Source organism: Lithobates pipiens, unplaced genomic scaffold, assembly GCF_037356315.1.
Source record: "Lithobates pipiens isolate NorthernLeopardFrog02 unplaced genomic scaffold, aLitPip1_a1.2 Scaffold_22, whole genome shotgun sequence".
Taxonomy (NCBI): Eukaryota; Metazoa; Chordata; class Amphibia; order Anura; family Ranidae; genus Lithobates; species Lithobates pipiens.
This window is the reverse complement of record NW_027507784.1, coordinates 11,357,826-11,381,475: the sequence shown is the minus strand read 5'-3', so window position 1 is coordinate 11,381,475 and position 23,650 is coordinate 11,357,826. Positions and strand designations below refer to the sequence as shown.

Here is a 23,650-nt window from a genome sequence, read left to right as displayed (position 1 = left end):
GAATTTGAACTGCCTGGCAAAAATCCGGTAAGTCATCCGGTGTGCGTAAGAACAGCTGCCTGCCCATGAAAGTGACATGTAGAGCAAAGGGAAACTTCCATTTGTATGGGATATTTTGCCTGCGTAGGGCTTCCAGCAGGGGACGCAGCGCACGCCTGTTACTCAGAGTTATGGGCGAGAGGTCTTGAAAAATGGAAAGTTCAGTTTCATTAAACGAAATATGTGCAGCATTCCTTGCTTTGGCCATAATGTCCTCCTTCAGCTTGAAGTCAGAGAGACAGCATATTACGTCCCTCGGTGGTGCTGTATCCGCGGGTCGTGCCCTCAGGGCACGGTGTGCCCGAACAAAGTCTATTGGCGTGTCGGTTTGTCTCTCTCTAGTAGGTCGTTGAATACATATTGAAGGGCGGAGGGGATGTTATCGGGCTCCACCGATTCCGGTATGCCTCTCACCCTAACGTGGTTCCTCCTCCCCCTGTTATCCAAGTCCTCTAATTGCCTGTTCATCGCAATGAGATGGGCTGTGTGGGAATCTGATATTCTTTCCAGGCGCGTGATAGCTTTGTCCCGTTTGGAGCCTGCCCTCTCCACCCCCTCCAGCTTCTCTGATATGGAGAGAATGTCTGCCTTCAGCTCAGTAATGGCGGATGAAAATGTGCCCTTTATGTCCGCCGCTATTTTCATCATGTCAGTCAGTGTGAGGGGGTGCTCGGCTTGCGCTTCCCTTACCTCCTCCTCATAAGCGGATTGCGAATCATCACTGAGCTCGTCCTCTCCACGAGGCAGCGCCATCTTGGGCAAGGCCTTAGTGTGGCGAGGCTGTGATTTGAAAATGTCCGGGATGTTCCTGGCTCCGGAGGTCGGTGTGGGACGGCTCGAGCGGCTGCCTGAGTTGTGGCGGGTGAGCCTGCTCATGTTCGCCGGTGGTTACGGTGGTAAACGTGCTGTCGGGGCTGAGGGTTTAGCGGAGCTCACCTAGTCTGCTGCCATCCGCTCCGAGCTCCAAGCCACGCCCCTTTAAACTTGTATTAACCACTTTCAGCCCCGGACCATTTTGCTGGCCAAAGACCAGACCACTTTTTGCGATTCGGCACTGCGTCGTTTTAACTGACAATTGCGTGGTCGTGCGACATGGCTCCCAAACAAAATTGACGTCCTTTTTTTCCAACAAATAGAGCTTTCTTTTGGTGGTATTTGATCACCCCTGCGGTTTTTATTTTTTGCGCTATAAACAAAAACAGAGCGACAATTTTGAAAAAAAAACGTATTCTTTTTTACTTTTTGTTATAATAAATATCCCCCAAAAATATATAAAAAAAACATTGTTTTCCCTCAGTTTAGGTCGATACGTATTCTTCTACATATTTTTGGTAAAATTTTTTTGCAATAAGCGATTATTGATTGGTTTGCGCAAAAGTTATAGCGTTTACAAAATAGGGGATTTTTTTATGGCATTTTTTTTATTATTATTTTTCTTTACTAGTAATGATGGCGATCAGCGATTTTTATTGTAACTGCGACATTATGGCAGACACATCGGACATTTTTGACACATTTTTGGGACCATTGTCATTTATACAGCAATCAGTGCTATATAAATGCAGTGATTCCTGTGTAAATGACACTGGCAGTGAAGGGGTTAACCAGTGGGTGGCAGTGTAGGGGTTAAGTATTCCTAGGGGTGTGTTACTAACTGTGGGGGGCTAGGTTTTGTGTTAGTGAACACTGATCTCTGCTCCAATCACATGGAGCAGAGATCAGCGTCACTTGTTGCTAGGCAGAACGGGGAGATGCTGTTTATAACGGCATCTCCCCATTCAGCCTCCCATGAGACGATCGCAGGTATCCCTGCGGCGATCGAGTCCGCGGGACCCGCGACTGGACTCACGGGGGTCCCGACCGGCACGCAAGCGTGCCGCTGGCGGCGCGTACGCGATGGCAGGGCGGCATATAAAAATGGACGTATCTGTATGCCTGCCTGTGCCATTCTGCCGACGTACATCGGCGTGCGCTGGTCGGGAACTGGTTAAAAATTGAGTGCTCACATAGTGCTGGTGCTTCCAGTGCACCAGAATTTAACAGACGTGTGTGTTACATGTTCCCCCAAAGCCACATACACCATTATCTTCCCACAGACTACTTTATCCTCATAAGGGTCCCTTCACCATCCTCGCCCCTCCCCTACGCGTGTCGACACAGGGTCACGTGTCCTTCCTCAGGGGAATTCTACTCAGTATTAGCCCTTGTACATACGATCGGACATTCACAAGGACGGAAAATGTCCGATCTGACCACGTTGTCGGATAATCCGACCGTGTGTGGGCTCCACTGGACTGTTTCCTTCGGAATATCCGACCAACAAAGTTTTAGAGCAGGGCTATAAACTTTTCCGACAACATGATCCACTTGGACTTTGTCTGATCATTTGTAGAGAATTCCGATTGGACAAAGTGCCACGCATGCTCAGATCAAATTCCTAGACTAAAGCTATTGGCTACTAGCCTGAATGTAGTCCCGTCGTAACGAAATAACGTCATCACGTTACGAACGATCAGATTTTCCAACAACTTTGTCTGACCGTGTGTATGCAACAGTTTCCGACAAAATCCATTGGACAAAATTCGTCGGACAAAATCCAACGGATTTGGTTGTCAGAATGTCCAACCGTGCCCATCAGTTTACACAGAGCCACACCCACTGCAAGTCTGATTTCAATTGACATGTGACGATTTATAATAAAAAAACGAATTTCAGGTAACTGCACCAGATGGACTGAGCAATGATTTAATGACTGTTGAGAATAAAAGCATAGCTAGATAGATAGATTTAATCTTCCATCTTTCTTCCTTCTTTTTATTCAGGTCAAGCCAAACACAACGGCCAAGACACAGAGCATCAAGCAGCACCTTCCAGAGAAAGGGAATCCCCAGTGAAAACTCACGGATATTGTACTGAGGATTTTGAGAACAGAATAACATCAGACCAAGTGTCCACCGAGAATTCTTCACCTTCCTGTTCAGGATCTGTTGACGGTCAGATTACATCTCAGAACAGTGATACTGCAGAACCGCAACCTAAGAGATCCAGGACATTATCCAGTGAGCGAGCCAATTCCATGGACGAAACATGTTCGGTTGCAGAAGCTCCCTCTCCTGACTTGCTTAGTGCCCCCAACAAGAAAAGGAACGATTCGCAGCAGGAAAACCGAGAACCAAGACAAGTCGCACTCTCCAAAGAAGAGAAGAAGATCAAAGAACTAGAGAACTCGCTCCGTTTATTGACTTTAGAGATAAATTTGGCAGTAAAAAAGATGAAGAACATAATCCAGAGGGAAGAAGGAAACATTGATGGGCATGGGGAGGAGATAGGGGAGAGAGAGAATTTGCAACAATGGCGAGAAACCAAAGGGGAAGAAATAGGAATGAATGTATTACCCCAGGAGGGAGAGGAAGGGGGACATGGCCACGAGACTCCACCTCAAGGACACGAGAGATTTCCAGAGAAAGGACATCATTTGAAAGATCATCTGCAGATAACAGAAGATTTGAATGAGCTACTAACCAAATTTCAGGACATTATAAATGAGAAGGATCAGAAATTACAGAGGCAGAGTGAGGAGATAAAGAACTTAATAGATGCAAATGCCAGAAATAGTGAAGAGTACAGTAGATGTGATGGGTCCTCACCATCCAGGCTCTGAACTCCAAAAAAACAGCCAAATCAAATGCCCATACGGGGGGCAGTTTTAATTACAAAGTGTTTGTATATACTCTATGTCCATCCAGTCCTAATATTTAAAAAAAAAACTCAGTCACACAGTACGGCCCTGTAGGGAAGGGAATACCACCGCTCCAGGTAGGTCAGCCGAAAATGAAACCTCTCCTCCAGTTTAGAAGCCACAGGTGCTGGCAATGCATACAGCAATGAAATAGGAAGAAATTCTGGACAGCCGCACTCAACAAATTGCCTTTTATTCAAGAAACAGGATCGAAAAATACATGCCACAGCAGAACGGACAGATGAACCGACGCGTTTCACACTACAAACAGTGCTTAATCATAGCTATAAGCACGGTTTGTAGTGTGAAACACGTCAGGTCATCAATCCGTTCTGCTGTGGCTTGTATCTTTTGCTCCTGTTTCTTGAATAAGAGGCAATTATTGGAGTGTGGCTGTCCAGAATTTCTTCCTATTTCAGTACGGCCCTGTAAGACAGAGAGGAGAGCTTATTTTTTTATGCTGCAGTTAAACAATAACTCCACTTTTCTTTAGCAAAATAACAAAAACAAACAGTCTCCTTCTGAAGAAATAGCTGTCTGTTTATGCAGACTGATTCTGAATGGAAGGGCCTGGTTCATTGTAATCACCCGGTGCGCTCTCAGTGTTCTGATGAGAAAAGCAGCAGGATCCCCTTAAAGGGCTACTAAAGCCTATTTTTGTTCTTTAAAATAGCAACCATGTTATACTTACTTGCTCTGTGTAATGGTTTTACACAAAGCAACCGTGACCCTCCTTTTCTCGGGGTCCCTGTGCTCCAACGCTCTGTGCTCCTCCCCCCTGCCAAGTTCCCCCCATAGAAAGCACCTTGCTATGTGGCCACTTGTGTGTGCTCAATCCCAACCCCCCCGCTCTGTGTGTTCATAGAATGGGGTTCAGTCCTGCCCCTGCTTCCGCCTCACTGGCTGGGATTGTCAGTAGCAGGAGCCAATGGCTCCTGCTACAGTCTGTCAGCCAATGAGGAGGGAGAGACCCAGGTGAGTAGCCACTGTGGTGCACATCGCTGGATTGCAATCAGGCTTGAGTGAGTATTGGGGGGAGGGCTGTGGGGGGAGCTGAACACAGAAGGTTTTATACCATCATGCATAGCATGCAACCTTCAGCCTTTACAACCACTTTAACCAGTTCCAGATGGCCCACCGCACATTTACTGCGGAACGGCGGCCTGACTGTGCGAAACAACATACCTGTGCTAAGTGCGTTCGAAAGTCTGTTCGTTTTGAACGTGATGACTTAAGACGGGACTAAACAAGGAAGTTCAATAGCCAATAGCTGCCCTTGCATCGTGTTTGGCCTGTCGGACCAGCACACAGGCGAACGGTTTTCCCGATTTTTAGTTGGTCGGACTCGAGTCCGTCGGAAAGATTTGAAACATGTTTAATTTCTAGGTCCGTCTGACTTTTGGGAAAAAAAATGTCCACTGGAGCCCACACACGATCGAATTCTCCGATGGATCCCGGTTCGCCGGACCAAGTCTGCCGGAAAGTCCAGTGTGTACGCGGCATTAGACTGAGCTCTGCTGTACAGAGACTGCAGAAGGTTGATGCTACATCATATTCAGATCCTAGCAATACTTGTATTAAAAAATAAATAAAAACATGGAATGATTTTATTAAAGAGCATTAATAATAATAATAATAAAATAATAATAATAAGCCCCTGTATACTTACATATACGGCATTGTTTATTTTATTCTGGGCCATTTACAACAAGTTTCTTACATGTGTAGAACCATCTAGACAGGGATATGCAATTAGCGGAGCTCCAGCTGTTGCAGAACTACAAGTCCCATGAGGCATAGCAAGACTGACATCTACAAGTATAAGTCCGCTAATTGCATATCCCTGGTCTAGTGTGTGCTAGAAGTAGTTGTTCGTATAGGAAAATTTAGCTTGGCTGAGGGCCAGGCTTTGGGTTGTGAATCTGGGTCCGGGTTCACCGACTCAGGGGCTGGATGACTCATCTGGCAGCTCTCTCTGGTATTTCCCCCTGGTCTGGAAGTTGTTAGGATAGGAAAATTTAGCTTGGCTGAGGGCCTGGCTTTGGGTTGTGAAACTGGGTCCGGGTTCACCAACTCAGGGGCTGGATGACTCATCTGGCAGCTCTCTCTGGCACTTCCCCCTGGTCTGGAAGTTGTTAGGATAGGAAAATTTAGCTTGGCTGAGGGCCAGGCTTTGGGTTGTGAAACTGGGTCCGGGTTCACCGACTCAGGGGCTGGATGACTCATCTGGCAGCTCTCTCTGGCACTTCCCCCTGGTCTGGAAGTTGTTAGAAACTTCCGGAGCTGGAGGGTGGGAGTAAGGAGGGGCTGTCATGCATATTTATGAAGACTCAGCCAATCCCCAGCAAAAAGGGTCTGGAAGGGGGCAGACCACCTCGTAAATAGACATGAGTCATGCCAGCAAGGAAAGTTGTGTGCCGAGAAGGCTTTTGGAGGCTCCCTAGTTTGGAGTGGGGGGGGAGGGGGTTGACCTCAGGCGCTGGCAGATTCCCCCTAAAACACACAGAGGAAACACTTCTTGGAGGCACCGGAGCAAGGAGAGGACAGCAGGTCAGCACTTTTGGGAGATCTCCTGAGAGTCAGCCGGATGGGCTGCTGAGTGCCAGTGTGGAGGACTGTGGGGAGAAGTTAGCCTGGAGTGCTGGTGAAAGGGGCAGCTGCAGCCAGGTGGGTTGGCAATGCCTGAAGAGGTGGTGCTGGGATTGGTGGCCACCGGAGCAAGAGAAAGACTGACCTCTTTGCTACACAACCAAGGGGCCTCGGGTTCCTGCCTGTAATGGGCCATTGATTGCGTTAATCTCAGTGACTGTTGGATAATTTACAGTGATCCAGCTGGGTTAAGTAAGTAAGTGAGTGCTGGAGGAAGAAGTGGAGTGTATCTATATAGAGACTGTGTATAGCAGACATGTCTAAAGTCTGGCCCGCGGGCCAATTGCGGCCCACATTTCGGTATCAAATTCCTGTTAATTTGACCATATATATCTTTTGTGGCCCCCAATGAATCTCCAAGCTCTGGGGCCACAAAAGATATATATATATATATATATATATATATATATACACATACATACATATATATATATATATAGCCTTGGAGGGGACGGGGGGGGGGGGACAAGGGGTGTTGTACATACAGGAGAATTTCCTGTTTACACGGCGGCCTCTGTAATAGGAAGTCCCGTCTCCAGCACTGCCATTTCTACTGTATGCAATCTATTGGGGCTTGTCCTGCCCCCCTCCCTGTCCCCTCCAAGGCTGCAGATAAGCATCAATCAGGCTGCACCGATCGCAGTGGTGAGTCTGCATTAATGGCAATGGTGGGACTGCTGCCATCATGGCAATGGTGGAGGTGCTGCCATCGTGGCAATGGTGGGGCTGCTGCCTTTATGGCAATGGTGGGGCTGCTGCCTTCATGGCAATGGTGGGGCTGCTGCCTTCATGGCAATGGTGGAGCTGCTGCCATCGTGGCAATGGTGGGGCTGCTGCCATCATGGCAATGGTGGGGCTGCTGCCTTCATGGCAATGGTGGGACTGCTGCCTTCATGGCAATGGTGGGGCTGCTGCCATCGTGGCAATGGTGGGGATGCTGCCTTCATGGCAATGGTGGGGCTGCTGCCTTCATGGCAATGGTGGGGCTGCTGCCTTCATGGCAATGGTGGGACTGCTGCCTTCATGGCAATGGTGGGGATGCTGCCTTCATGGCAATGGTGGGGATGCTGCCTTCATGGCAATGGTGGGGATGCTGCCTTCATGGCAATGGTGGGGATGCTGCCTTCATGGCAACCCAACCCAACACAAAAAACAACAACAATATGTATGTGAAAGCTTTGCTTACATTAAAAGTCTGAGGGTTTGCTTACACCACAAATCTCATAATATTAACATAACATAATAGCGCTTGTTAGCTGCTTGCCGACCGGCGCACGCGATTTACATTGGCGGAATGGCACTGGTAGGCAAAATGGCGTACAGGTACGTCCCGTTTAAGAAGCGGTGTTGCGTGTGTGCGCCCACTGCAGTCTCCATGACCGCGGGTCCCGCAGACTCGATGTCCGCAGGGATAGCCGCGATCATCTCATGGAGAGGTTAACCCCTTCACTGCCAGTGACATTTTTACAGTAATCAATGCAATTTTTTTAGCATTGATCGCTGTATTAATGCCAATGGTCCCAAAAATGTCTCAAAAGTGTCCGATGTGTCCGCCATAATGTTGCAGTCACGATAAAAATCACTGATCGCCACCATTACTAGTAAAAAATAAAAATAATAATAGAAATTCTATAAAATGATCCCCTATTTTGTAGACTCTATAACTTTTGCGCAAACCAATCAATAATCGTTTATTGTGATTTTTATTACCAAAAATATGTAGAAGAATACGTATCGGCCTAAACTGAGGGGAAAAAACGTTTTTTTATATATTTTTGAGGATATTTATTATAGCAAAAAGTAAAAAAATGTGTGTTTTTTTTCAAAATTTTTGTTAATAACGCAAAAAATAAAAAAACGCAGAGGTGATCAAATGCCACCAAAAGAAAGCTCTATTTGTGGGGGAAAAAAAGGACGTCAATTTTGTTTGGGTGCACCGCCACACGCAATTGTCAGTTAAAGCGACGCAGCACCGAATCGCAAAAAGTGCTCTGGTCAGGAAGGGGGTAAGATGATCTTCCGGGGCTGAAGCGGTTAAAGCAAAACTCCAGTTTTTCCTTCCGAAAAATAAAACAGATGCATTGTGCATGTAGATGAATCACAACCCCATTGTCATTTTATCTGTATTTTACCTTATTTAGCTTAGACTTCCTGTTTCCTTTCTTTACCAGTCCTAAAACTACATGTCCCATCATGCCTTGAGCCTCTATAGTTTCAGGGCAGGCTGTGGGAGTCACTTGTACCAGTTCTGGGGAAGTTGATGAGGGTGGGTCCTAATGCAGATCACTCTTCAGTCTACAAAGCGGGTGTAAATCCCTCATTCCTGTCTTGCAGCATGCCAAAAAATAATGGTTTATTCATAGTTGCCAACATTGTAAAAAAAAAAATATGGGACACTTTTTTGGCAGTAGGTAGAGTTGTATTATAATTAGGGGGCGGGGCATGCTGATATAGGCGTGGCACAGGGAAAGGTGAAAATGCAGTGTGAGAAAGGGGGGAGGGATGGAGAGGGAAAGGGGGGGACTCTGACTGGCCCCGACATCCTCCAGACTCACTCTGACTGGCCCCCGACATCCTCCAGACTCTGACTGGCCCCCAACATCCTCCAGACTCTGACTGGCCCCCAACATCCTCCAGACTCTGACTGGCCCCCAACATCCTCCAGACTCTGACTGGCCCCCAACATCCTCCAGACTCTGACTGGCCCCCAACATCCTCTAGACTCTGACTGGCCCCCAACATCCTCTAGACTCTGACTGGCCCCCGACATCCTCCAGACTCACTCTGACTGGCCCCCGACATCCTCCAGCACCATGCAATCTTCCATGTGGAAGGATTCCACTGCCTGCTCTACCTGATCTGGTTACGGCTTTAATCAGAAACAATCTGTGTGTCTCCCATCTGCTGAAGAACTACAGGTGCCACCTTGCCCGGTGAAGGCACCATGCAGCCTCCTATGTGGAAGGATTCCACCGCCCGCTCTACCTGATCTGGTTATGGTACCGGTGCACAGATCTGGTTACGGCTTTAATCAGAAACAATCTGTGTGTCTCCCATCCGCTGAAGAACTACAGGTGCCACCTTGCCCGGTGAAGCCACCATGCAGTCTCCTATGTGGAAGGATCCCACCTCCCGCTCTACATGTGACATGCCTGCAATCTGCAGAGCCACATTCTCAGGGGCCCTCTTTGTTCCCCGGCAGATAGAAGGCTCAGCCACCCTCTATTAATTAGCACTTATTCATAAGATGCCAGCACATTCCTTGGCCCAGGAAGAGGCAGCAGACAATGGCAGACATCACAGGGGGCTCATCATACATGTCATCACTCAGCATGGACAATGGTGCCAATCATAGATGGGCTGAGCATTGGGAATGACAGCTGATCACCTAGGGTGACATATGAAGACAAGGGTGACAATGTCATTGCTGGGGCTCTCCTGATCCATGGGGGTCCCCTGTGATAGGTCTGAATGTGATGAGAAGCAGCACCTCCTCCTCCCCCTCAGTGTCAGGGCAGCCACACATACACCACACTCACCTTCTCTGACAGCTCGAGCTCCAGCTCGGCCAGCTGTTCTCTCCCCTCCTTTGGGAGGGCTGATAGGTCGAAGCCTCCTCTCTCCGCCATAGAGCTGGCCGGGTAGCCTCTTATGAAGCCCAGAGGTTTGAATTACCGGGAGCTCAGTGCATAACCCTCACTACGGCCGCCATGCCAGGCCCAGCCTCGCGTCACATGACCACACAGCCGAACATAGACATCCCACGGCTGACAAGAGCTCACTTGCCGCGCGGAAATAGTTTGAACTGCGGCACCGCCCACCTTCCATAGACACTGGCAGCGGGGGTGGGCGGCGCCGCAACATCTCTATTGTAGACCAGCTTCTGGTCTTCTTTAAAATGGCGGCTGGCGGAGACATTGTCTCCGGCGGCTGCAGACCTCTAGTGGCCGGCGGAGAAATTAACGGGGACAAAACGAATTTCCCGGGACATTTCCCGAGACAAAATTAATTCGGGGCAAGGGTCCTAATCCCAGGAATGTCCCAGGAAATTCAGGACAGTTGGCAACTATGGTTTATTGCAAGTCTACAGAGGAAGGACTATGGGAGGTTATTATGAAGGTGTTTTCTTCATACACAACTTAACGAGATCACAGGTGGCGACCCAATCTTCAGAATCGTTGCTGTGTGCTAAAGAAGAATGTTGTACACAGTTGGCAAGAACCCAGCTGGGTCAGGTCTTTGGCTCCCAGCTAAAGAGCAATATGAGCTTCTCAACCCTTAACCACTTGACCACTGGGCACTTAAACACCCTTAATAACCAGACCAATTTTCAGCTTTCGGTGCTCTCGCATTTTGAATGACAATTACTCAGTCATGCAACACTGGACCTATATGAAATTTTTGTCCTTTTTTTCACACAAATAGAGCTTTCTTTTGGTGGTATTTAATCACCGCTGGGTTTTTTATTTTTTGTGCTATAAAAGAAAAAATACCGAAAATTCTGTAAAAAAACGAATTTTTCTTTGTTTCTGTTAGAAAATTTAGCAGATTAGTAATTTTTTCTTCATAAATTTTGGCCAAAATTTATACTACTACATATCTTTGGTAAAAATAAGTACAAATTGGTGGATATTATTTGGTCTTTGTGAAAGTTATAGAGTCCACAAGCTATGGTGCCAATATCTGAAAATTGATCACACCTGAAGTACTGACGGCCTATTTCAATTCTTGAGACCCTAACATGCCAGAAAAGTACAAATACCCCCCAAATGACCCCTTTTTGGAAAGAAGACATTCCAAGGTATTTAGTAAGAGGCATGATGAGTTTTTTGAAGTTGTCATTTTTTCCCACAATTCTTTGCAAAATCAAGATTCTTTTTACTTTTTTTTTTTTTTTTCACAAAATTGTCATATTATCAGGTTATTTCTCACACACAGCATATGCATACCACAAATTACACCCCAAAACACATTCTGCTATTACTCCCGAGTATGGTGATACCACATGTGTGAGACTTTTACACAGCGTGGCCACATACAGAGGCCCAACATGCATGGAGCGCCATCAGGTGTTCTGGAGCACCCAGGCCAATTCTGACATTTCTCTCCTACATGTAAAAATCATCATTTATTTGCTAGAAAATTACATAGAACTCCAAAACATTATATATGTTTTTTTAGCAAACACCCTGGAGAATACAATGGTGGTCTTTGCAACTTTTTATCTCGCACGGTATTTGCGCAGTAATTTTTCGAATGCTTTTTTTTGGAAAAAAAACTGTTTTGTGCTTAAAAAAAAAAACACAGTAAAGTTAGCCCAATTTTTGCATAATGTGAAAGATGAAGTTACGCTGAGTAAATAGATACCTAATATGTCACTCTTCAAAATTGCACACGCTCGTGGAATGGCGGCAAACGTCGCTACTTAAAAATCCCCATAGGCGACGATTTACATTTTTTTTTACTGGTTATATGTTTTGAGTTACAGAGAAGGTCTAGGGCTAGAATTATTGCTCTCGCTCTAACGTTCGCAGCGATACCTCACATGTGTGGTTTGAACACCGTTTTCATATGTGGGCGGGACTTACGCATGCGTTCGCTTCTGCATGCGAGCACATGGGGACAGGGGCGCTTTAAAAAAAACATTTTTTTTTATTGTTCATTTTACTTTATTTATTTTAGTTTGACATTTTTTTCCCCAAAAATAATTTTTTTGATCACTTTTATTCCTATTACAAGGAATGTAAACATCCCTTGTAATAGGAATATGGCATGACAGGTCCTCTTTACAGTGAGATGTGGGGTCAATAAGACCCACATCTCACCTCTAAGCTGGGAAGCCTGAAAAAAAAAAAAGATTCTGGCTTTGATCGTATTAGCGATTCGGTAGAAGCACCGGAGGGCGGAGGGCGGCGGGAGATGTCTATGGCTGGGTATTGCAGGGTATCACCGACTATGGCTGGGTATCTCAGAGCATGGTGTTGCAGAGTACTGCGTTGCAGAGCATTGCAGGGTATTGGCGGGTGTTGCAGAGCATTGCAGAGTGTTGCAGGGTATTGGCGGGTGTTGCAGAGCATTGCAGAGTGCTGCAGGGTATCAGCGGGGGTTGCAGAGCATTGCAGAGTGTTGCAGGGTATCGGCGGGGGTTGCAGAGCATTGCAGAGTGTTGCAGGGTATCGGCGGGGGTTGCAGAGCATTGCAGAGTGTTGCAGGGTATTGGCGGGTGTTGCAGAGTGTTGCAGAGTGTTGCAGGGTATTGCAGAGCGTTGCGGAGTGTTGCAGGGCATTGCGGAGTGTTGCAGGGCATTGCAGAGTGTTGCAGGGCATTGCGGAGTGTTGCAGGGCATTGCGGAGTGTTGCAGGGCATTGCGGAGTGTTGCAGGGCAATGCAGAGTGTTGCAGGGCAATGCAGAGTGTTGCAGGGCAATGCAGAGTGTTGCAGGGAATTGCAGAGTATTTGCAGGGAATTGCAGAGTAATGCAGAGTATTTGCAGGGAATTGCAGAGTAATGCAGAGTATTTGCAGGGAATTGAGGGGTTAATTTTCGGTGCGCAGCGATGTGGGCACTGCAGATGCAGCCCACATCGCTGCTGACACCGATCTCTTCCCCCTCCGCTGTACCGATCGGTACAGAGAGGGGGAGGGAGGAACCGGCGTCATAACATGACGCCGGCTTGTTTACAAGTGATCACTCCGTCATTTGACGGAGCGATCACGTGGTAAACGGCCGCGATGAGCGGCCGTTTACCGTGATTCGTGATGCGCCGGGTCCACTGGACCCAGCGGTCACGGATGCTCTCGTGTGCGCGCCCCAGGGGGCGCGCGAGAGCAGAATTCTGGGAGGCCGTTAATTAACGGCCTCTCAGAGTTAAACAACCGCCCTGAAGCCGTTAATCGGCAATGGGCGGTTGTTAAGTGGTTAAGCCAACACATGGCCTCTTATGCAAGCCATACACGGTCGAATTTCAAACAAATTTTCTTTTCAAAATCAGAAAATTCGTTTTTTTTGTGATCCGATGATGCCACCATTGATTTTCGAAATTCAGCCGACCAATCCTTCAATTTCACCTCATGTTGTTACAGAAAAGAATTTTCTTGGCCGGGAATCTTCTTTTCTCTCCGTAAATTTTCTTTTATCTCCGTAACTTTTCTTTTATCTCCGTAAATTTTATTTTCTTATTACGTTTCTCGCACGATTCTCCCATCATTGATTAGAAAATTGTTAATTTTTCAAAAAATTTCCAACATGTCCGATTCCTCAAATTTTATTTCCGCATGAAAATCGGCTGTTGCTACAGCCCACTAATGGTGCTAAATTCATACGAAAATTCTTAGATACGATTTTCAAAAGAAAATTATTTCGAAATTCGAACCGTGTATGGCCGGCATTAAGCCTCGTACACACAATCAGATTTTCTAACAGGAATTGTGTGATGCCGGGCTGTTGGTGGTAAGTCCAACGGTGTGTACGCTCCATCGGACAATTGTTGTTGGCTTTTCCGCGGACAAATGTTGGATGGCAGGATTTAAAATTTTCCGCGGACATATGTTTGTTGATGGATTTTCCGAGCGTGTGTACACAAGTCCGTTGGACAAAAGTCCAAAGTACAAACACGCATGATCGGAAGGAAGGACGAGGCAGAAGAGGTTGGCCTTGTAAATGAGCATTTGTAATGGAGAATTAACATTCGTGACACGGCAAATTATGAATTGTGGAAATGCAGCGCACAATTCTCTTCTTCTTTAATGTGATAATAATGAAGCTGCTTTGCTGATGATACTGATGGAGTTAATACAAAATGTATTTTCAAAGGCTTTTTTTTTATCAAGAATAATATTATTCTGTTTTTTTGTTTTTGTTTGTTTGTTTTTTTCCACAAGTTACCACAACACCATTATCCTGTAGTTTATAAGATCAAAGATACAACTATGTTGGTGTCCCTTGTCAATTTTACATTGTATTTTTTAAAATGTAATTGCCGACTCCCCAACTGTTATTTGAAGTAAAACACATCGCCAAGTATTATTCTAGACAATTGTTTTATTTTGCATTAAAAAAAGAAAACACATAAAATTAGTCATGCTATCTGCCAATAGAACTTAACCAAAAAGTGCATTCTGTGCATCCAAAAATATAGAAAATTCAACAAATCAAATCATTACCAAAAAATTAAATAAAAACCTCATGCATGTATCCTGCTTCGTAATATAGGGGGGTCAGCAATGCCAAGAGTTGGTAAAAGCGGGGTCCGTCTTCCGGAGATAATTCCAAAAAACATCTGGATTATTCTCCTGAAGCTCCCGCAGCAAAGGCATATGACAGAATTGGTCATGATTAATAAAGTAACCAATCTTTGGTCCAAGAACTCCTCCTCCTCCTGTTCCTGGACTGGACTTGGGTCAAAGCAATTACTCCAAGGTCAATAATAAATAACACGTTATCTCCTCCGATTCTGCAACATGTCTGGTTGACGAATGGCCGCTCAGATACTAACTGAAAAGCGCGAAATGAAAAGCGCGAAATGAAAAGCATGAATCAACACTCCCCAAATTTCTACTAACATGAAATTAGCAGAAGGAGCCCAAAGGGCGGCGCTAAAGAGCTGAAAAACCACGTAGTACGTCACTACGTTTGTGATTGTTGGCCGACAATTCCTTGCCGTTTGTATGCAAGACAAGTTCCAGACACCCGGCCTCAGGCAAAAATCTGAGCTTTTGTCTGCGGAAAATCCGATCGTGTGCATGAGACTTAACCCTGACAGAAGGAAACTGGTGAATACAGTAAGTGAGGACATTCTACAACCCCTTTATGGACTTGGAGCGGGCCCCTTCTGCCCCCAAGCCCCATAGCAGCTGCATGAACTTCTGTGGTGAAACTAACATTCTTTGTATCAACTTTCTATAGCTCCCACTCCACGTGTTCATCTCCTTAGCAATATCTCTCACTAATATGTTCAAAAATAATAAGGAAGAATTTACAATATAAAGATTAGAATACCCCATAAAAGAGTACAAAGTCCTCCTTTTGACTGTAAACTTGAAAACATTTCCTTGTTGAGACTTTGCAAAACAGTAAAAATCATTAATAATTGGATAGTTTGCATAATGTTAGTTAATGTATATTTAAAGCTAAAACTTTGCACAAAGAATTCAGAATGGTAAATCCCCTGGCTTTTTTTTTTTTTTTTTTTTGCAATCTGTTCCTCGTTAGGAAAATTTCCCTTCATGTTCTGTTCTGTAGATAGAACAGTTTGGCTGGCTCATCACTTTGTGATCCATTGCCAATCCTTTTCCAACTTCAGTGGTGCCCAGTGTCATTTAAACCCACTTCCTGTGGCCCAGGATGTCATGGACACACCCACTAGGGGAGCATCCTCATGTCGGCCTGGGCTTAAAAGTACTACTGCACTCAACGATGCCCACACAATAAGGAGAGAGCAGGGGCAGTGCCGAGCCACCATTGCCACCGGAGGAGGCTCAGATTGACCCTTGACATCACTTGACCGGCCAGAAGATTGTAGGATTTAGGTATACCTAAAGTGTTTTTTTTTTTTTAAAGTGGACATGTGGCACTTCTTCCTCCACCAGTTGCCAAGTCAGAACACTGCCCATTGGGACAACAAGAAGCAGATCTAGCCTGAAGGTAGTTTTTTTTACCTTAATGCATCCCCTCCAGCTCCTATTATACTTACCTGCAGGGCTGAGACAAGGGGTGGGCAGGAGGGAAGGCTGCCCTGGGCACTGTGGTATCATGTGAGATAGGGGGGCACCACAATGAGCCTGGGGGTGGGGGATTTGTGTTACGAAAGGGAGTCTGGGGGGGGGGGGGCGTCAGGGGGTAAGAATTGTTCTAGGAGGGAAAATTTGGGAGATGTGCTAGAAGTGGTGATTTGGGGGGATTTGTGGTGGGAAGAGGGATGGGAGAAGAGGATTTGTGCTAGAAGGGGGGATTTTGGGGTTTTGTGCTATAAAAGTAATATCATAGAGTGGCAATATTTTTTTTTGTGTGGGGAGGGTTGGGGGGGGGGGCACAATTTGGCAGGTTTGCCCTGGGTTTTGGATGGCCTTGTTCCACCACTGCTTACCGGAGCCCCATCTTGCTCCAGTGATGTGCATGAGAGCAGAAGCTCTCCCGAGTTTCTCTCTCCTCATTGGCTCACACAGCAGTGGAAGTCATTAGCTCCTTCTGCTGTCTCTCACAGCCAGTGAGCCAATAAGGAGAGAGGACGGGCAGGGCCGAGCCATGCTTTGTGTGTGAATGGCCTGATTGAACGCCCTCATAGCAGGAGGTTTGCTATTGGGGAGACTCAACAGGGGGTGGAGATAGGACCTAAAAAGAAGAGGAACAGGGGTGCTCTGTGCAAAGCTATTGCTAAGCAAAGCTATGTACAGTATCTCACAAAAGTGAGTACACCCCTCACATTTTTGTAAATCTTTTATTCTCTTTTCATGTGACAACACTGAAGAAATGACACTTGTCTACAATGTAAAGTAGTGAGTGCACAGCTTGTATAACAGTGTAAATTTGCCGTCCCCTCAAAATAACTCAACACACAGCAATTAATGTCTAAACCGCTGGCAACAAAATTGAGTACACCCCTAAGTGAAAATGTCCAAATTGGGCCCAATTAGCCATTTTCCCTCCCCGGTGTCATGTAACTCGTTAGTGTTACAAGATCTCAGGTGTGAATGGGGAGCAGGTGTGTTAAATTTGGTGTTATCGCTCTCACTCTCTCATTCTGGTCACTGCAAGTTCAACATGGCACCTCATGGCAAAGAACTCTCTGAGGATCTGAAAAAAAGAATTGTTGTTCTACATAAAGATGGCCTAGACCAGTGATGGTGAACCTTGGCACCCCAGATGTTTTGGAACTACTTTTCCCAGACTACATTGCAGAATGTATGAGCACCATGGGAAATGTAGTTCATGTACATCTGGGGTGCCAAGGTAAGCCATCACTGGCCTAGGCTATAAGAAGATTGCCAAGACCCTGAAACTGAGCTGCTGCACGGTGGCCAAGACCATGAAGCAGCTTAACAGGACAGTGCAGGTGAGTGCACATGCTCAGCGTCATATCCAGAGGTTGTCTTTAGGAAATAGACGTATGGGTGCCGCCAGCATTACTGCAGAGGTTGAAGGGGTGGGGGTTCAGCCTGTCAGCGCTCAGACCTGCATCAAATTGGTCTGCATGACTGTCATCCCAGAAGGAAGCCTCTTCTAAAGATGATGCACAAGAAAGTCTGCAAACAGTTTGCTGAAGACAAGCAGAGTAAGGAGATGGATTACTGGAACCATGTCCTGTGGTCTGATGAGACCAATATAAAGGTATTTGGTGTCAGATGGTGACAAGCGTGTGTGGGGGGCAACCAGGAGAGGAGGACAAAGACAAGTGTGTTTTGCCTACAGTCAAGCATGGTGGTGGGGGTGTCATGGTCTGGGGCTGCATGAGTGCTGCCGGCACTGGGGGGGCTACAGATCATTGAGGGGACCATGAATGCCAACATGTACTGTGACATACTGAAGGAGAGCATGATCCCCTCCCTTCAGAGACTGGGCCGCAGGGCAGTATTCCAACATGATAACGACCCCAAACACACCTCCAAGATGACCACTGCCTTGCTAAAGAAGCTGAGGGTAAAGGTGATGGACTGGCCAAGCATGTCTCCAGATCTAAACCCTATTGATCATCTGTGGGACATCCTCAAATGGAAGGTGGAGGAGCGTGATCACAGCAGCAAAAGAAAAAAACAGATTGGGAGATTTGGCTGAGAGCAATAGACAGGACTTTTTTGAGATAATAATATATACGAGAAAATACCTATTTTTTTGTGTCACTTTAATCATTGCTATCTTTACCTCTGGAAACTCCTGCTTTTATTATAGCTGGTACTGTAACATTGTATCCCATGGCCTTTGAGCTCAGAAATCTCCACACCTCTTATCTGTTCTGGGTGTGGAAGAATGCAACTTTTATATTTCTCCAGAGGTGGCAAAACTGAAAGTCCAGAAAGGTACGAAGAGACATAGAAGCACCAACGCCAGCTGTGACACTGACACTGAGAGAGGAGGACAGACAGGGGGACATAGGAAGAAAGACAGGAGGACAGACAGGGGGACATAGGAGGAAAGACAGGAGGACAGACAGGGGGACATAGGAAGAAAGACAGGAGGACAGACAGGGGGACATAGGAAGAAAGACAGGAGGACAGACAGGGGGACATAGGAAGAAAGACAGGAGGATAGACAGGGGGACATAGGAAGAAAGACAGGAGGATAGACAGGGGGACATAGGAAGAAAGACAGGAGGACAGACAGGGGGGACATAGTAAGAAAGACAGGAGGACAGACAGGGGGGACATAGGAAGAAAGACAGGAGGATAGACAGGGGGACATAGGAAGAAAGACAGGAGGACAGACAGGGGGGACATAGTAAGAAAGACAGGAGGACAGACAGGGGGGACATAGTAAGAAAGACAGGAGGATAGACAGGGGGACATAGGAAGAAAGACAGGAGGACAGACAGGGGGGACATAGGAAGAAAGGTACGAAGAGACATAGAAGCACCAACGCCAGCTGTGACACTGACACTGAGAGAGGAGGACAGACAGGGGGACATAGGAAGAAAGACAGGAGGACAGACAGGGGGACATAGGAAGAAAGACAGGAGGATAGACAGGGGGACATAGGAGGAAAGACAGGAGGACAGACAGGGGGACATAGGAGGAAAGACAGGAGGACAGACAGGGGGGACATAGGAAGAAAGACAGGAGGACAGACAGGGGGACATAGGAAGAAAGACAGGAGGACAGACAGGGGGACATAGGAAGAAAGACAGGAGGATAGACAGGGGGACATAGGAGGAAAGACAGGAGGACAGACAGGGGGACATAGGAGGAAAGACAGGAGGACAGACAGGGGGGACATAGGAAGAAAGACAGGAGGACAGACAGGGGGACATAGGAAGAAAGACAGGAGGACAGACAGGGGGACATAGGAAGAAAGACAGGAGGACAGACAGGGGGACATAGGACGAAAGACAGGAGGACAGACAGGGGGGACATAGGAAGAAAGACAGGAGGACAGACAGGGGGACATAGGACGAAAGACAGGAGGACAGACAGGGGGGACATAGGAAGAAAGAGAGCAGGACAGACAGGGGGGACATAGGACGAAAGACAGGAGGACAGACAGGGGGGGCATAGGAAGAAAGAGAGCAGGACAGACAGGGGGACATAGAAAAAAATTTGGAGGACCAGAAGGAGGACAGACAGGAGGACATAGGAAAAAAGACAGGAGGATCAATAGAACATACAGGTGGACATAGGAAGAAAGACAGGAGGACAGACAGGAGGGCATTGGAAGAAAGACAGGAGGACAGACAGGGGGACAGACAGAAACACATAGAAAGGAAGACAAGAGGACCAACAAGAGGACAGACAGGAGGACATAGGAAGAAAGACAGGAGAACCAGCAAGAGGATAGGCAGGAGGACATAGGAAGAAAGACACGAGGACCAACAGGAGAACGGACAGGAGGACATAGGAAGGAAGATAGGAGGACCAACAGGAGGACAAACAGGAAGACATAGAAATACAGGAGGACCAACAGAAGGACAGACAGGAGAGCATAGGAAGGAAGACAAGAGGACCAACAGGAGGACAGACAGGAGGACATAGAAAGGAAGACAAGAGGACCAACAAAAGGACAAACAGGAAGACATAAGAAGGAAGACAAGAGGACCAACAGGAGGACATAGGAAGGGAGACAGGAGTATCAACAGAAAGACAGGCATAGGAAGAAAGACAGGAGGACTAACAGACCAGAGGGCATTAGAAAGGGAGACAAGATGACCAACAAGAGGAGAGACAGAAGGACATAAGAAGAAAGACAAAGGAACAAACAGGAGGACAGGCAGGAGGACATAGAAAGGAAGACAAGAGGACCAACAAAAGGACAAACAGGAAGACATAAGAAGGAAGACAAGAGGACCAACAGGAGGACATAGGAAGGGAGACAGGAGTATCAACAGAAAGACAGGCATAGGAAGAAAGACAGGAGGACTAACAGACCAGAGGGCATTAGAAAGGGAGACAAGATGACCAACAAGAGGAGAGACAGAAGGACATAAGAAGAAAGACAAAGGAACAAACAGGAGGACAGGCAGGAGGACATAGGAAGAAAGGCAGGAGGACAGATATAGTTACATAGTTAGTCTGGTTGAAAAACGACACAAGCCCATCCAGTCCATCCAGTTCAACCAATAAACGGGAAGACCAACAGGAGGACAGATGGATTACATAAAAAACCGGATACAGAGACACAACAGGTGAGCCGGTCATCATCGTTTTTATTTGTCATTGTTGATATTATTTTAGCAAGCTTCATTTAGGACAGTTTCATCAACGCATTGTGCTAATATCTATTAAATGTAATCCTAAATGCCACTTGTCATGGCGGACACATGAAGACTGAGCATTCCGTTTCCCTGGCTGACAAGCCTTGATTTAAGTCATTGATCCAGGGCAAGTATAGAAAGTGACTTTACTCTGAGGCCGCGTACACACAGGCGGATTGTCTGCCCAACTTAGTCCGCTGAACCGTGTTTCAGCGGACAATCCGCTCGTGTGTGGGCTTCAGCGGACTTTTTCAGCGGACTGTCTGTTCATCGTGTGTGGTCAAGTCCGTTCATTCAAAAGTTGAACGGACTGTCTGTCGGATTGTCTGACGAACTTAGTTGGGCAGACAATCCGCCCGTGTGTGCGCGGCCTGACTGTGTTCATCTCATGATGGGTTCTCTTCAAAGTGAATCTCTAAGTAGAAAAAATGCATCTTTGAAACAAAATGATTGCATACTTATTACATCTACAGTACTATTATTACCAAAATCTGTCTTGATATCCATTTCCAAGGCTGTATACACATTATTCTACACACATTTGTTTACATAATATTGTTACTACTTCTCAAAATCATGGTGTAGCCAGACAATTCGGGGCCACTTGTGCACCTGGACCTCATAGCAGTCATACTGACTTTTTTGGCCATAATTATGACCTTCATGACGACCTGTTGTCTTGTGTAACTGATCTATGAATGGAGGGAGGGCAGATGATTGATAGGTCTTGGTGGGAAGGACAGGCGCAGTTGGGCATTCTTAATGAGTACCTGTCACAGCTCCCTTAGCTTTATTAACCCCTGGCACAACAGAAGGTTACATCAGCAGGGGTAGATGGGGGGGAGGGGGGCATCAGAAAATCATTTCTGCTAAACCAGGATACAGGGACACATTGTTTTTAAAGTAATATCCCTTGTGCCGATTTTTTTACGTAAACTAATGCCGCGTACACACGACCAAACTTTCCGACAAACTAGGTTCGAGGGGACTGGTCCGTTGGACAATCCGATCGTGTGTGGGCTAATCCGTTTGGTAAAAAATTCTGACAGCTTAAAACTCCCCCTTCACAAACCAAATGGCTACTTGAAACAATCCCGGGGGGCAAACTCACAAACTCATCTGCTTTACCTCCATTTCTCCTATTTGTGCTATTTCTCTCTCACTCTTACTATGTCCCCTAGCTACCCTCTCTTACCTTCCCCTTCCCCACCCCCCCTACTCCAGATCCCTCTCTTCTGAGCATATGACTTCCTCATTATACACATTCATAATCCTCACCAGCCATTACCTTCCGTAAGACCCCAAACTCCACGAAGAACTACTTAGCAATTAAGGACTAGGCTCACACTAACCTTGGCTGAGTAAGACTATTATCTTTCTGATTGACACAGATACCGCAATCCCCATTTTTCAATATGCACAGAGTCCAGGGGATATCTTAGGTGTGTCTGAGAGTGTGTTTGATTGTAAACTCCTTGACTCTGCTTTAGAATTATAATGGTATGTGAACTAAGCCTATTAACCTCTCTGGAAACAGCTCTGGGAATAGAGTCTAGCTTCCTAGACATCCGACTTACACTGGGTCCGACCAGTGCAAACCACATTGGCGTGTGAAAAGTATTGCAAAATCATTTGAGTTGGTGATGATTCTGTTTTTTATCCTCTTATTTTCTACATTTTGCTACGTTGTATTACCAATATTTGCTATCTGGACAAACTCGGAAGAGATCTGTTTGTTTGTACTTACAGTTTTTCCCCTGTATTGCAATAAACTTCAATAAAAATGTTCTTAAAAAAAAAAAAAAAAAAAATTCTGACAGACCTAGAAATAGAACATGTTTCAAATCTATCTGACGGACTCAATTCCGACAGACTAAAATCGGGAAAAACATTCGTCTGTATGCTGGTCCGCCGGACCAAATACGAAGCAAGGCCAGCTATTGGCTACTGGCTATTTTTTGGTCCCGTTTACGTCACCACGTTTGAACGAAAGGACTTTCAACCAGACCTAGTCCGTTCGTATGTGGCCAAGTCCGTTCGTTTCGGAAAGTCCGTCGGAACTCAGCCGAAATCCACCAGGAAGACCGTCATATCTAGTTTGCCAGAAGGTCCGGTCGTGTGTACTCGGCATTAGGCTTTAATGTACTGTATGTCTTTTATGTCTGCCTGAAGTTAACATTAAAGTGGAGCCCCAGTCCCCCCACCAAAAAATTAAAAGTCAGCAGCTACAAATACTGTAGCTGCTGACTTTAACTATTAGGGCACTTACCTGTCCAGGGATCCCGCAGTGTCCCCACCGAAGCTGATTCTTATATCAGCTCTTGGGTGATGGCGCCACCACCTTGTGTAAGGGAAATCGGCCCGGAAGCCTTTATGGCTTCACAGCCGATTTTCTACCATGCATCCACGAATCGCTCTGCCCTTTCCCAGTGGGCAGGCTCCGACGACGGCTGAACGTCCAGGTGAGTTTGCCTAGGCGAACTCAGCAGGAAGTAGGAGCGGGTATCTGTCAAAACCAGGTATCCACTCCACTCGGAGGAGGCAGACAAGTGTAGCTTCCCCTTTTGGGTGGAGCTGAGCTTTAAGAGCTTGTTAGAAATAAAGAAATCAAGGAAGATTATTATAGATCGGATAGTAAATACATACAGTAATACATCGTTAGTTTCGGTGCACTCCTTGTTTACAGATAAAAATTGTATCGATGAGAAAACCTGATACACCTCGTGCTTGGCCTGCATAGGGTCACTTCACCTCTCTAGTCAGAATAAAATGAAGAAATCGAAAGGAGAATGATATCATTAAATTACAAAACATAGTTGTAGAAAGT

General features: G+C 46.3%; 2 protein-coding genes across 8 annotated transcripts in view; both read left to right on the top strand.

Moving 5' to 3' along the window:
• The window catches only part of LOC144000368 (uncharacterized), a 74,119-nt gene extending 70,093 nt beyond the window's left edge, over nt 1-4,026 (top strand). For both annotated transcript variants that reach the window (XM_077494167.1, XM_077494168.1), the window contains exon 12: nt 2,862-4,026. In XM_077494167.1, coding sequence (XP_077350293.1) covers nt 2,862-3,700 — 839 coding nt within the window. In that variant the 3' untranslated portion in view covers nt 3,701-4,026. The remainder of the gene's footprint in view (nt 1-2,861) is intronic.
• Nucleotides 4,027-18,372: 14,346 nt separating this feature from the next.
• The window catches only part of LOC144000365 (uncharacterized), a 68,836-nt gene continuing 63,558 nt past the window's right edge, over nt 18,373-23,650 (top strand). For 2 of the 6 annotated variants that reach the window (XM_077494165.1, XM_077494163.1), the window contains exon 1: nt 18,374-20,754. In XM_077494165.1, the coding sequence (XP_077350291.1) occupies nt 20,717-20,754 (38 nt within the window). In that variant the 5' untranslated portion in view covers nt 18,374-20,716. Of the gene's footprint in view, nt 20,755-23,650 lie in introns of all 6 variants that reach the window. The other 4 variants (XM_077494160.1, XM_077494164.1, XM_077494162.1 and 1 more) reach the window with 4 other exon arrangements.